Raw genomic sequence first — 14845 nt, 5'->3', positions numbered from 1 at the left:
AATCAATTCTCCGGGGCTCTCATATACTGTACATTAGACAGTCTGCCGAAACCATTATTATTGGTGGGTTTCACCTACTTTATTCTAATGAATTTATAGGGGACTTTAGAATCGAGACATGAGCACATTTAGCTGAAACATCTATGTTCTCCAAATATAGGAAGACAATAGCCAGATTCAGGACACCTCTGGTACTGCTAATCGCTTGGCCAAGCTCCCGCTGGCAGACGTGTCTGATGGCTTATCTCAGGGAGAACATAAGGATTGCCAGCCCGAAATCAGATTTGCTAGATCCCTAACTCCCCCAAAAATCAATTATCCGGGGCTCTCATATACTGTACATTAGACAGTCTGCCGAAACCATTATTATTGGTGGGTTTCACCTACTTTATTCTAATGAATTTGTAGGGGACTTTAGAATCGAGACATGAGCACATTTAGCTGAAACATCTATGTTCTCCAAATATAGGAAGACAATAGCCAGATTCAGGACACCTCTGGTACTGCTAATCGCTTGGCCAAGCTCCCGCTGGCAGACGTGTCTGATGGCTTATCTCAGGGAGAACATAAGGATTGCCAGCCCGAAATCAGATTTGCTAGATCCCTAACTCCCCCAAAAATCAATTATCCGGGGCTCTCATATACTGGACATTAGACAGTCTGCCGAAACCATTATTATTGGTGGGTTTCACCTACTTTATTCTAATGAATTTGTAGAGGACTTTAGAATCAAGACATGAGCACATTTAGCTGAAACATCTATGTTCTTCAAATATAGGAAGACAATAGCCAGATTCAGGACACCTCTGGTACTGCTAATCTACAGGGGGGTTAAAGAATCTAAGTAATCATGCACATAATGGTTCTGTACCTCTGTGCACCTGAGGTCTTATAGAGGAATATTCTTCATTAGATAATTGCTTCTAGAGGAGAATAATTCTGTGAAACGGTGTTATGGTAAGCACCATATGGCCGCACAATGAGAAAAGCAAGAATTCCTCAGCGGCCCTGCTAATTCCATGTAAGGCTGTGTGCCCACGATGCATTTTTTAAGCGTTTCTGCAGCGGCAAAAACGCTGCAGAAACGATTAAAAAACGCATGGTAGAAGGCCTGCCATGTTCCCCAATGATAATCCGCATGTGCTGTGCACATGCTGCGGAAATTTCCACTGCGGATTATCATTGCAGAAAAATCCGCAGCACTACCAATTATTTTGCAGAAGCGCTGCGTTTTCGCCGCCATTGACTTGCATTGGAACGCTTGGATTCCGCATCACTGCATCTGTACATGCAGAATCCAAGCGTTTCAATGTGCGAATGGTACCTGGGTCTGGAGAGGAGGAGACTCTCCTCCGGACCTGGGTACCATAGAACCTGTGAAAAAAATAAAAAAATGAAAAATAAATATTATATTTACCTTCTGATAGCCCGCGGTGCGCTTGTCTTCGCTTGCAGGCAGCTCGCGGTGGACTGAAGGACCTGCGCTGATGTCATTTAGTCATGTGACGGCAGGTCCTTCAGTGTAGTGTACCGCGAGCTGCTGGCAAGCCATGACGGAGCGAAGCAAGACTGCGGGGGCCATCAGAAGGTAAGTATAGATTTATTTTTTTATTTTTTGATATTCTTTTTGGTCACACTATATAAATCCATGCCGGCTGCATGGATTTATATAGTGTGACAAAGTTGTCAAGCACTTTCCAAGTGATGCTAAAAACGCATGCGGAAATGCATGTGAAGAACGCTTCCCATCTGCTTGTCCCTGGCAGGAAAAACGCATGTACAATCCGCTTGTACAATCCGCATGCGTTTTTTCTGCCAGGGAGATTCAGAAACGCTCAGGAAAAATCCGGAGCATTTCTGCATCGTGGGCACATAGCCTAAAAAGCGTCTCCTCAGTAAATATCCAGATGTCAAGGACGGGGCTGTGAAGTCGGTAAGCCAAACCTCCGACTCCTCAATTTCCACGACTCCGACTCCCTCATACATGGCTCATGTTTAAAGTGATATGTGGCACAGATTCATCTCAGCTAAAAGTCTAGACCCTTAGATCAGGAATAGGACATTTCATAACTTTCCCAAATTCTTATGAAAAAAATATTCCCCACAAACTGCTTTGAACTACTGTACCCAATTTATTATATATTTTAGGAGTTGGAGTTGGTCCATTATATACCGACTCCATCAAAATGGACACTGACTCCGACGCCACAGCTGTGGTAAAGGAAAAGACTTGTGGCACTCGTCCTAAATAACTTGTGCTTTATTCCAATTTACATGTAAGCTGCTCCAGACAGACGGTGTTCCCAATGGCCAACGCCGTTTCGCGTGAACACACGCTTCCTCAGGACACCTACATATACAACCCCTGGCAAAAATTATGGAATCACCGGGCTTGAAGGATGTTCATTCAGTTGTTTAATGTTGTTGAAAAAAAGCAGATCACAAACATGGCACAAAACTAAAGTCATTTCAAATGGCAACTTTAGGGCTTTAAGAAACACTAAAAGAAATCAAGATTAAAAATGTGGTACTCAGTAAGAGTATTTTTTTTCAGACCAAGCAGAGGGAAAAAATTATGGAATCACTCTATTCTGAGGAAAAAATTATGGAATCATGAAAAACAAACAAAAAAGAACACTCCAATACATCACTAGTATTTTGTTGCACCACCTCTGTCTTTAATAACAGCTTGCAGTCTCTGACGCATGGACTTAATGAGTGACAAACAGTACTCTTCATCAATCTGGCTCCAACTTTCTCTGATTGCTGTTGCCAGATCAGCTTTGCAGGTTGGAGCCTTGTCATAGACCATTTTCTTCAACTTCCACCAAAGATTTTCAATTGGATTGAGATCCGGACTATTTGCAGGCCATGACATTGACCTTATGTGTCTTCTTTGAAGGAATGTTTTCACAGTTTTTGCTCTATGGCAGGATGCATTATCACCTTGAGAAATGATGTCATCATCCCCAAACATCCTTTCAATTGATGGGATAAGAAAACTGTCCAAAATATCAATGTAAACTTGGGCATTTATTGAAGATGTAATGACAGCCATCTCCCCAGTGCCTTTACCTGACATGCAGCCCCATATCATCAATGACTGTGGAAATTTGCATGTTCTCTTCATGCAGTCATCTTAATAAATCTCATTGGAACGGCACCAAACAAAAGTTCCAGCATCATCACTTTGCCCAATGCATATTCGCGATTCATCACTGAATATGACTTTCATCCAGTCATACACAGTCCACAATTGCTTTTCCTTAGCCCATTGTAACCTTGTTTTTTCTGTTTAGATGTTAATGATGGCTTATGTTTAGCTTTTCTGTATGTAAATCCCATTTCCTTTAGGCGGTTTCTTACAGTTCGGTCACAGACATTGACTCCAGTTTCCTCCCATTCGTTCCTCATTTGTTCTGTTGTGCATTTTCTGTTTTGGAGACTTATTGCTTTAAGTTTCCAGTCTTGACGCTTTGATGTCTTCCTTGGTCTACCAGTATGTTTGCCTTTAACAGCCTTCCCATGTTGTTTGTATTTGGTTCAGATTTTAGACACAGCTGACTGTGAACAACCAACATCTTTTGCAACATTGCATGATGATTTACCTTCTTTTAAGAGTTTGATAATCCTCTCCTTCATTTCAATTGACATCTCTCGTGTTGGAGCCATGATTCATGTCAGTCCACTTGGTGCAACTGCTCTCCAAGATGTGATCACTCCTTTTTAGATGCAGACTAACGAGCAGATCTAATTTGATGCAGGTGTTAGTTTTGGAAATGAAATTTTACAGGGTGATTCCATAATTTTTTCCTCAGAATTGAGTGATTCCATAATTTTTTCCCTTTGCGTGGTCTGAAAAAAATTACCCTTACTGAGTACCACATTTTTAATCTTGATTTCTTTTGGTGTTTCTTAAAGCCCTAAAGTTGCCATTTGAAATGACTTTAGTTTTATGCCATGTCTGTGATCTGCTTTTTTTCAGCAACATTAAACAACTGAATGAACGTCCTCCGAGCCCGGTGATTCCATAAGTTTTACCAGGGGTTGTATATAGCAGCACAATCTCTGCTATATTTATGAGGCCTGATGGTAAAAAGCCAACTAATTTTTTAAAGTTAACTTAACATTAGAACCATGCTGCCCGAACCTCGATCAGCACGAATTATACACTGGCTGCATAATTGTAGTTATGTATGTTTTACTCTGAAACAATGCGGTGTTTCAGACGAAACGTACACTGAAAAGTATGATGTCTAGTTCGAGGCATGTCCCATACAGCGTTTTCTCACCCCTGCCTCCTAGACTGACAAGTCTTTCCCTTTGTGTGTGCATAAGGTGGGATCTGTCAGTCCAGGTAAGAAGAGAAGTCACCGGGGACCATCCTTAGACTAGTCTTCGGTAAATGCTGCTTTCTCTTTTTTGTTTGCACTGCACCATACTTACTGCAACTGAACTGCAGAAATATTCACAGCAACACATATAAATACCAAAGGAGCCACCGTTCCTTTCATTTCGCTTCTTGCGTTGGATCTCCATTGATCAAATTTTGCCTAAATGATAGGTAGACCATCAATATTAAGTTTATTGTCCGGTATTACAAAAATGTGGCTGCTGTCCTATAGAAATAATGCCACACTTCTTCATAGGTTGTTTGTGATATTGCAATGTATTTTAAAGAAACTGTGCTGCAATACCAAACACAACCTGTGGATAGTTGTGGCGCTATTTCTAGTAAAAAATTTTCCTGATTTTTCCAGAAAAACCCTTTTAACTGCTCAAATTCTATAATTTTGCCATTTTATTATTTAATATTAAGATATATATATATATATATATATATATAATCATTACTTACTTTTTTGTGGATGGAAACGGTGACAGACCTATTTTTGTTCTTTCAAAACCATATTTATCTGAGAACTGTTCCATTTTTACAATGCAGCAAACAACGTTATTGACTTAGAATTTCACATAACCCCTGTGCTATTAAAAGGCCTTCACTGCAGGTACAGAGATAGAAAATAATTGGCGAGATTAATTTTGTTCATAAAAAAAAGCATAAAAAAATCCCTAAAAATAAGATTTTGTTGGTTTTATCAACAGCAGAATCTGAAAGCTTCTTTAATTTAAGAACTAATTAAAAGTTTTTTCAAGCAGTTGTCATTTCTGGTTAGGATGACTTTATAAATATAGGTGCTTTTCTCACTCGACTTTTAAATAATTCACTTTTATTTCTGATGGCTCTAAGCAACGCTTTGAAAGTTTTGTAATAAACAAGTTAAATCTGGACGGGCACTAATTATATTCATGGATTTGGCTACTCTTGTTGAGCGTCTCATGGGAATATTTTTTTGTTTTTATTCTTGCAATTACAGAATTCTACATATTAATACAAATATTCATTTTCTAACAAGGAACATTTGCATTCAGAATGTTTTTGAGAAGTGCTGGTAAGAATATTTCACCAGTTTCATAATCTTACATTTGCAAATAGCCTCTTCACGAGGAAAAGGACTTTATCTCTGGCGTTACTTATTGGTTGTAGCACTTCTAAAAATCAATATCGACCCTTTAACGAGCCTTACCACATGACTAAGGAGAAGCCAAACCAGAAACTCCATTTGCAGACACATGTTTCGGGGTGTTGCCCCTCTTCAGTGCAAATCAGAAGATCTGATAATCTTAAATTTGAATAACCGTTGTATATCGGTTGTCTTACAATTCTACAGTGCCTGCACTGTATTTCCTTTTGGCTTAAATTTGTTAATCCTGATCATTTTGATTAATTACTAGAAAACACAGAAAATATTCAAATTTATACAGGCTAGCCAAAATGGAGTTTAGGGATAGTTTCAGATGGCTGAAATGTGATCACATTGTAGCATACATATAAATGGGTGCAATATATAGAGTTTTTGTGGTTCTACTGAACCAAACGTAGATCACTATAGTGTTCTGTGGTCATCTATGATTGGTTGAGTAGACAATTGGGAGGCCAGGATATGGTTTTTGTAATATAGGTGCTAAAATGGCACAGGTAATCTGTTAATGTTTCCAATGAGAGCCTCAATGTGCCCAATCTGTGTATATTTAGGGTTAGGCTACATTCACACATCCGTGTAACATTTCCTAGTGCTGCCTGATTTTTCTCGGACAGTATTTCTAATGAGAACTACAATGATGTGCCCAATCTGTGCTTATTCAGGGTAAGGCTATATTCACACATCCATGTGACATTTCCTAGTGCTGTCTGCTTTTTCTCAGACAGTATTTGTAATGAGAACCACAATTATGTGCCAAATCTGTGTATATTCAGGGTTAGGCTACATTCACACATCCGTATGACATTTCTTAGTGCTGTCTGCTTTTTTTCGGATATTATTTGTAATGAGAACCACAATGATGTGCCCAGTCTTTGTATATTCAAGTTTAGGCTACATTCACACATCCGTGTGACATTTCCTAGTGCTGTCTGCTTTTTCTCGGACAGTATTTGTAATGAGAACCACAATGATGTGCCCAATCTGTGTATATTCAGGTTTAGGCTACATTCACACATCCATATGACATTTCCTAGTGCTGTCTGCTATTTTATTGAACAGCACTTGGACCCATAGAGTTTCACAGATCCATTCACACATCCGTGAAAATGACAGATCTGAGAAGGAGATGCGTGAAACTCACATGTCCTATTCTGATCCTATGTTGAGGATCAGAATAAGGGCTCTTGCAACCATCAGTGCAAATTAGTCCAATCTTAATTAAACTGCAACGCACGGACTGGTCATGAGTCTCCCGACTGGTGCATGACAGCTTCGTGCATTTCTATGAGGCTCGGGAGAGCTGCAGCCAATCCGTGCATTGCCCTCCGAGACCGGACCGATTTGCACGGATGTCTGCATGAGGCGTAAGAATGTACTTAGTGGGCAGCAAACCGAATCGGGCAGCAAACTGACATTCACACAGATGTTTGAATGCACTTTTACACGGATGTGTGAATACAGCCTTAATCTGTTTTTCCTAAAAACATAAGACAATTGTTTCCATTGCAGTTAGATAACCTGATAAACACAATTGATTTCCATGGATCAATTTGAAAATGTGCAATAGTGAATTCTGGCGCTTGCTTCTTATCAGTCAATAGAAGCTGTGCAGTTCTGTGAGACTCCATGGTTACAGACTACAAACATGCCCTGTTTGTAGTCTGATCCCGCAGTCATGTGTTTCACTTCTGTTAGTTTACTCTTCTGTTGTCCGTCAGAAAGGGCAGATGAAAGTGACATGTGACTGCAGGATCAGACAACATGAAGGGTTTGTTTGAATTCTTAGGATCTGTAGACGGGGTATTTCATTTTGGAGCAAAAATAAAGAATTGGTCATATTGTTGTTCAACCTTATGACAATAAGTCTAATGTAGTCAGAACAGGATGGAGAAATATTTGCTCAAGATGGGTCTTCTTTTCTTAAGTATACTTACACTAAACCTCAAATTTCCTCTCTTTGTAGGACGGATATTTTTCCCACCGCCCGAAGGAGAAAATGCGGACAGACAGCAATAATGAGAATTCAGTTCCAAAAGACTTTGAAAATATTGATAACAGTAACTTTGCTCCAAGGACTCAAAGGCATAAGCACCAGACGGAGCAAGGGAAGAAGCCTCTAAGCAGGCAGAAGGAGCATTTAAAAAGAAAGTTAGCTCTTGAGGAAAAAATAAAAGAAAATTCACTGCTAGGGAAAAATTCGAATGAAGTTTTACATTATGTAGGTGTCCCTTCTAAGAACCTGACTTCGACAAGCCTAAAGGATGGATATAGGAGTACTAAGCTGCACCATACCAAGAAGGCTGGAAACAGCTCCCCTGAAATAAAGTATGAGCTACCCCCGAAATGTGAGATCACCGGCAAAGAGGCGATATCAGCACTTTCACGGGCTAAGTCAAAACAGTGTCGCCAAGAAATTGCTGAGGTCTATTGTCAACATAAACAAGGGAAACTGATGCCGGAGAAAGTGACCAGACTTTGTCCTCTGGAAGGTAATTTGGTTTCGTTAATCTTATTTTTAATTATTGTATTTGACCACTACGGTATGGTCTGTGAGAAGACAAGACTCTGTGGTCACTGAGGCAGGATGTAACGTCATTTGATGGACAGACACCGATGTCTATCGTTTGTCGAGATTTGGAGAAATCCTAAAGAGTTTTTCGTTTCCTATACTAACTTTTTGGGGATTCATTGAGGGTCATAAATCAAATACCCACTGAATGAATCTTTTTTTAACTTTTACATGCCTTCACACATGTCAGAAAATACATTTAGGTGGAATGCCCCTCAAGCAATAGTAATAAACGGGGCTCAAATATTTAGGCTTGAAGATTTAGTAGAGAAATATTTTGACTTAGTAATCTGAAAAGATGTACAAATCAATTAGACTGTGTAGTGGTTTTCAAAATCCCTCCAAAAAACTGACCTTACATTTCGTTTAGTCAAGGAAGAGCAATCCAGAGATCAGTTGCAGCACAAGTGAGTGTTTTTGATGTGAGACATGATAATGATAGATTGCCAGCAAAATAGAGGTCATATGTAGGGTAAATATGTAAATTATTCACATTTTTATTTCTTTAAATAATTGCAAATATACAGGCATTTTGTTGACAGTAGCTCCCTCCTGCCCTATCCTGCATTTAGAAAAACTGCATATTGCATTGTGTACGGGTTTGTGTCTTTGCTGTGTGGTCATTTAGATTGTTTTATTATGATAGATTGATAGATTTATGAACAAATCAAAATAAGTGCAAGCAGAATGGTAAAATATGATTTTATGTGATTATTCTTTATTTTAAGGAAATGTCCAGTCCCTTGAAGTAAATTACAAAACGTTAAAGATTCTCTACACTTTGTTATTCATTTTCAATATTTAGAAGTTACCTTAGCAGATATAGCATTTCTCATATTTAGCAGGTGAGTTGCCTGCAGATTTGTGAGGCTATGGGTCTTGAGACCCCTACTGATTAAGCACTAGACCCCCAAACGTATGCATCTCATCAGGCTGGAAGCACAGCAGGATTCAATAGAAAGCATAGGCGAGCTGTGTGTGTGCTGAGTCTGGAGTTGTGCGTTTCTGCTGAGATGCCTATTTCTCGGGGGTCTTGTGCACAACTGGTTGGTGTCTAAGGAACCAAACCCCCACCTATTTGCAAGCAATTCAAGTGCCTCATAAATATAATAAATGAATAACAAAGTTTAGTTACTTTTTGACATTAGCGTAAAACACCAATGTAAGTAATAATCACATTACGTATCATCCACCGCTCTTGTTCTGCTGCTTCCCTGGCCCCCCACCAGTGTTCCCTGCAGTGGTCATATGTCCATGTGGAAATGTCATCACTAGAGGTAAGTGTACAGATGTGTAAGGGTACAATGTGAATATTACTCAGTTTATTTTATACCATTTTAAGCTTTCAGTAAAAAAAAATTATGAGTCTGGACTTCCCCTTAAAATATGCTGCAAAACTTTGCAATCAAGAGATGCATTGTGCTCAATTCCAACAAAGTGAAAAAAGTATGCACACTTTTATATATGTGTATATTAACATATGTATAGTGCAAGACACAACGAGGGGCCCTGCTACTCTGGGTTTACAGCCTAAGAGGAATGACATTCCTGACACTATGGAGAGAAATTCCTGTTAGATACAGTGGATTAGCCACAGAGTTCAGTGAGCCATTTGTGATTCATGGAAGCTCAAATAAAAAGTGTTGAGAGACGAGACACAAGAAGGCAGGAGGAATTAGAAAAATATTTAGACTTAGTAATATGAAGAAATGTACAAACCAATTTAGAGTGTGTAGTGTTTCTAGAAAAGATCATAAAAAATCAACCTTACATTTAAACAAGTGGGGTTTAGTTGAGAAAGAGCAATCCAGTGTTTAGGTGCAGCACTGATGAAACCTTCTTGAGTGTTTTGTATATGGGAGTAGGATAATAATAGGTTGCTAGAAAAACACAGAACAAGGGTGAGATAGCTACAGTATGTGCATTATGTTATACAGTATGTAGAGTGGATAACTTCATAGGTAAAGAGAAGCCCTAAGAGTTTGGGTCTTTTAGAGTGAACAAGCTGCCATTGTATTAACTGATGGAGCAGAGGAATTCATAGAATGGTAGGTTGGGTTAAAAGCTCGATTTGCTTGCTGCATTTGGGATCATTTGCAAATAATCCATGATAGTTATGTCTTCTGCACATGCCAAAGCCACCAGTTCGGATTCAGCAAGGCAGCCAGTAGAGCTTTGGTGTAATATGGTATGTGTGATAATATGGCATAATTTGTGTCCGTAGTTGTGCGACAGATCTGTACAACACATACCTATAAATTAGTCATCTGAATGAGTCGTTTGTTACAGTAGTTTAAGGGGTTGTCCACTACTAGGACAACCTCTTCTCGATCTGAATGTTTGGCTCCAATAAAATAAAAAAGCCTATACTCCCCTCCTGTTCCGGTGCCATTCCAGCTGTGTCGGTAATCGCGTTCCCCGGGTTCTTGTGTGGTTGTTATGACACATGAGTCCTATGCCCAATCAGAGCGGGCGTCACTGTCTTCGTCTTTGGACGTATTGAACATCAACCAGAAGCCAAGGCTGCAGCTGATCTCTCACTTCCTCTTGCTGTTCAGTTTGTCCAAAGGTGAGGACAGTGACTCCAGTGATTGGTCGCAGGGTTCACGTGTCATAACAAGAGCTCCTGGAACATGAGTACCGTCAACGCTGGAATGGCGCCAGCACGGGAGGTGAGTATAAGTGTTTTATTTTATCAGCGCCAAAAATTCAGATCGAGAAGGGGTGTCCTAGTAGTGGACAACCCCTTCAACATGAGGAATTATTAGAGTGAGATTTAGTTATTTTTTAATAAGATTTTTAGGCATTTTATAGGTATTTATTTTATATATAATTTTTTTTACTATGCTTGTATTTGTACAGTTTTTTCATATTTGTGCTGTGGATATTGCCGGCTCTTGTTGCTGTCCATAAAATGTAATTTGCAATACAGGACACATTATTTAAAGCAATAAAGTTGCATTCCAGTTTTGTGAGCTAAGAAGGCGCATTGTGCCGAGCCTGACCTGCAATTCTGCTGGTTACTTTATGATTAACCTGACTCAAGAGAGCAGTTCTCAAGTAAAATAATATCATCCTTGTTTTAGAAGAATAGAGACATTGATTTCCCCCAGAGAGAACCTCCGTAGGTCAGAGCAGCGGTGTCTCCACACATAGTCTACTCCCTGGTGACCATAGTTCCGGGTGTGAGTCACCATGATTGACGGCAGATCATCCTCATACACAAGATCATCTAATGTACTAACTCGCCCTGCAAGGTAAATCAATTACAAGTAGTCTGAGCTCATTGTACGCTGTCAGTCTTCATTGGGTTAAGAGATGAACTTAAGTAATTACCTAATCATTCGTTACCACTTTAAAGGGATAGAGTAATAATGGATGGCACCTTGCTTAAAGGGATTTTCCTTTTTCAGCAAGTAAATGTTATTTGTTTTACATAATAATAAGCTAAATAATTTTCCAATATACTTCCTGTATCAATTCCTCAAGGATTTCAAAATCTCTGCTTGCAGTCATCAAATAGGAACCATCATTGCTTACATATAGCAGATAAAAATCTATCCTCTAAGCATGTGATTAACACACAGATGTACGGCTCTGTTACACACCTGTCCCTGGTATCCCCGGCTATGCTCTCTTCTCCTGGGTCACCCGAGCTTCACTCCCTTCTCCTGGGTCCGCTGCCTTCTGTTGAGCTCCACATCAGGCTTTGCAGGTTGCCCAGCGTGGTTCAATTATATCATGAACCTAGACCTATTTAAACCCATTAACACACACTCACCTGTGTTTTGGGATTGAGTCTCTAGACTTTAGTTTGGTGTGTTTCACCATCTGTGTATACTTTGGTTGACTTGCTTCCATCACTGCTGGGTTCCACTTCATCTGTCCTGCCGCTCCTGAGATTCCTAAATGTGCCAAGTCCTCGCTGCCCAAGTGCCTCCCAACTTGCTGCATTAACGCATGGGGTCCATATGCCCACACGGATCTGGAGCTTAGAACACCCACCTCACCTGGTGAGCCCTTATAGGCTCGTTACAGTCAGTATAGTTATCAAAGTCGTGTCTTGTTATGAGTCAGACATCCGTGAGCCCATCAGTAACTATGAGCAGATTTATTTATTTATACAGGTGCTTCTCACAAAATTAGAATATCATCAAAACTTTAATTTATTTCAGTTCTTCAATACAAAAAGTGAAACTCATATCTTATATAGAGTCATTACAAACAGAGTGATCTATTTCAAGTGTTTATTTCTGTTAATGTTGATGATTATGGCTTACAGCCAATGAAAACATAAGCGTCATTATCTCAGTAAATTAGAATAATTAACAAAAAACGCCTGCAAAGGCTTCCTAAGCGTTTAAAAAGGTCCCTTAGTCTGTTTCAGTAGGCTCCACAATCATGGGGAAGACTGCTGACTTGACATATGTCCAGAAGGTCGTCATTGACACACTCCATAAGGAGGGTAAGCCACAAAAGGGCATTGCTAAAGAAGCTGGCTGTTCACAGAGTGCTGTATCCAAGACTATTAATGGAAAGTTTAGTGGAAGGAAAAAGTGTGGTAGAAAAAGATGCACAAGCAACTGGGATAATCGCAGCCTTGAACGAATTTTTAAGAAAAGGCCTTTCAAAAATTTGATGGAGATTCACAAGGAGTGGACTGCTGCTGGAGTCATTGCTTCAAGAGCCACCACACACAGACGTATCCAGGACATGGGCTGCAAGTGTCGCATTCCTTGTGTCAAGCTACTCATGACCAATAGACAATGCCAGAAGCGTCTTACCTGGGCCAAGGAGAAAAAGAGCTGGATTGTTGCTCAGTGGTCCAAGGTGTTGTTTTCAGATGAAAGTAAATTTTGCATTTCATTTGAAAATCAAGGTCCCAGAATCTGGAGGAAGAGTGGAGAGGCCACAATCCAAGCTGCTTGAGGTCTAGTGTGAAGTTTCCACAATCAGTGATGGTTTGGGGAGCCATGTCATCTGCTGGTGTAGGTCCACTGTGTTTTATCAAGACCAAAGTCAGCGCAGCCGTTTACCAGGAGATTTTAGAGCACTTCATGCTTCCCTCTGCCGACAAGCTTTTTGGAGATGGAAATGTCATTCTCCAGCAGGACTTGGCAGCTGTCCATGTGGCACCCCAGGGGTCTGGTTTCCACAGTAACGGCAATGTTATGTCTGAGAGCAGGTGGGAGGTCTCTTGGTCAGGGATCCTGTGCATGCCACACCTCCTGCCCAGTCCTGGGAGGGGAAGAACTTCCCCTATATAAACCTAGGGCTGAGGCAGGGTTAGTGAGTAGAGAAGAAGTAGAGACAGAGAAGCAGATATAGGAAAAGAACATCAGGAGCTCTGTGGGAGCAGTGCTACAAGGAGTCAGGGGCTGGCAGCTGCAGAGCTCGCCCTGACTGAGAAGTTATCACCGGACCCGGAGTCCGAGGCTGTGGGGACTAACTCCTATCCAGCAGCAGAAACCGACCGGCAGGGGATTGCAGGTCCTCTGGCCCAGAAACCCGAAGGCACGGTCACACGCGTGGGACCAGCACCGCCGTCGTGGAGCGGAAGCTACTAGAAGGCCCCGAGTCACCGGCCATACGGGTGATCACCACACGGTACACTCAGGGACGTGGGCTACTTATACTCGCTTCTAGCAAGGTAGCCAGAAGAGTACAGTCAGTTTGGGAGGCCTACAACTCCGCCTGGCCAGGGGAGATCCCATCTGCTCAAGGACTGACCAGGCCCCAATCGTTAGCCAGTACTCCGGGAGGGTCTATCTTTGTCACCAGTAAAGACCCTGAACTACACCGCATCGTCTCTGAGTGGTTCCTGCTACCCCCATCATCCACGTCGGCTGCCCTGAGGCCATACCCCTCCCGTTGGGGGTTATACCATCTACGCTGCACTATCCTACCACCGGCCTCAGCGGTCTGCCCTGCAGCGGCAGCTCCATAGCTGCATTCAACGGGTGGCGTAGTCGTCCTACATCTACCGCTGATACAGCGCCACTTAGTCTGACTCCCTGGGCACGGACCGGGTCACCGCCACGAGACTACAACCCTCAACAGATCCGGCTCCGGGTAAGCTCCCGCATGCGCAACGCAGCGCGACACAGGCCCAGGGGCGCGTCAACTTTTGGCGTAGTCGGCAGGATTTCGTGCCCGCAACCACCGGGTACTGCGTGCCTGAAAAAGACTGTTCAAACTTACCTGTGGTGAAGATTCCCGCCATCCGGCGCCATCTTCCGCTTCCTTCCCGCCATCGGTGGAGTTTTCCCGCCATCCGGCGCCATCTTCAGCCTTCTTCCCGCCATACGTGGAGTTTTCCCGCCATTGGACGCCATCTTGAGGACGCCGCGCGGGAAGAAGAGGGGCGTGGACTCCGAAAGCGCGCGAGAACTGAAGCCCCGCCTCACGTCCGGACGTTGCGTAAGGTCCTGGAAGGAGCCCAGCAGACGCCGACGTCACAGGAGCGCGACGGAAGGTCCTCAACCCTGACGATCCACTGCGGAGCCGCGGCCTACGGAAGAGGATCATCGCAAGGTAGGCCACGGTCCACTAGGGGGGAGAAGGATGTCAGATACGGAGGAGAGCTTCACCGCTTCAACCCCCGCCAGCGCCACCGCTGTTGCGGTCATGCCTTTCACCATGCCCTATATCCCGGGGGCAGCCTGGCTACCCCAGTACTCAGGGGAGTCACATACCCTGCATGACTTTAGAGAAAAGCTGGATAGCCTCT

The 14845-nt window shown here is 42.1% G+C and overlaps 1 protein-coding gene across 1 annotated transcript in view; it reads left to right on the top strand.

Moving 5' to 3' along the window:
• Nucleotides 1-14845, top strand: part of XYLT1 (xylosyltransferase 1) — a 398924-nt gene that overhangs the window by 179496 nt on the left and 204583 nt on the right. The window contains exon 2 of the mRNA XM_073647654.1: nt 7510-8035. Coding sequence (XP_073503755.1) covers nt 7510-8035 — 526 coding nt within the window. The remainder of the gene's footprint in view (nt 1-7509; nt 8036-14845) is intronic.

Source organism: Phyllobates terribilis, unplaced genomic scaffold, assembly GCF_046119375.1.
Source record: "Phyllobates terribilis strain yellow unplaced genomic scaffold, ASM4611937v1 Scaffold_9__5_contigs__length_417890890, whole genome shotgun sequence".
NCBI lineage: Eukaryota > Metazoa > Chordata > Amphibia > Anura > Dendrobatidae > Phyllobates > Phyllobates terribilis.
Note: the sequence above shows the minus strand (reverse complement) of the source record. Positions and strands in the feature narration are given on the sequence as shown.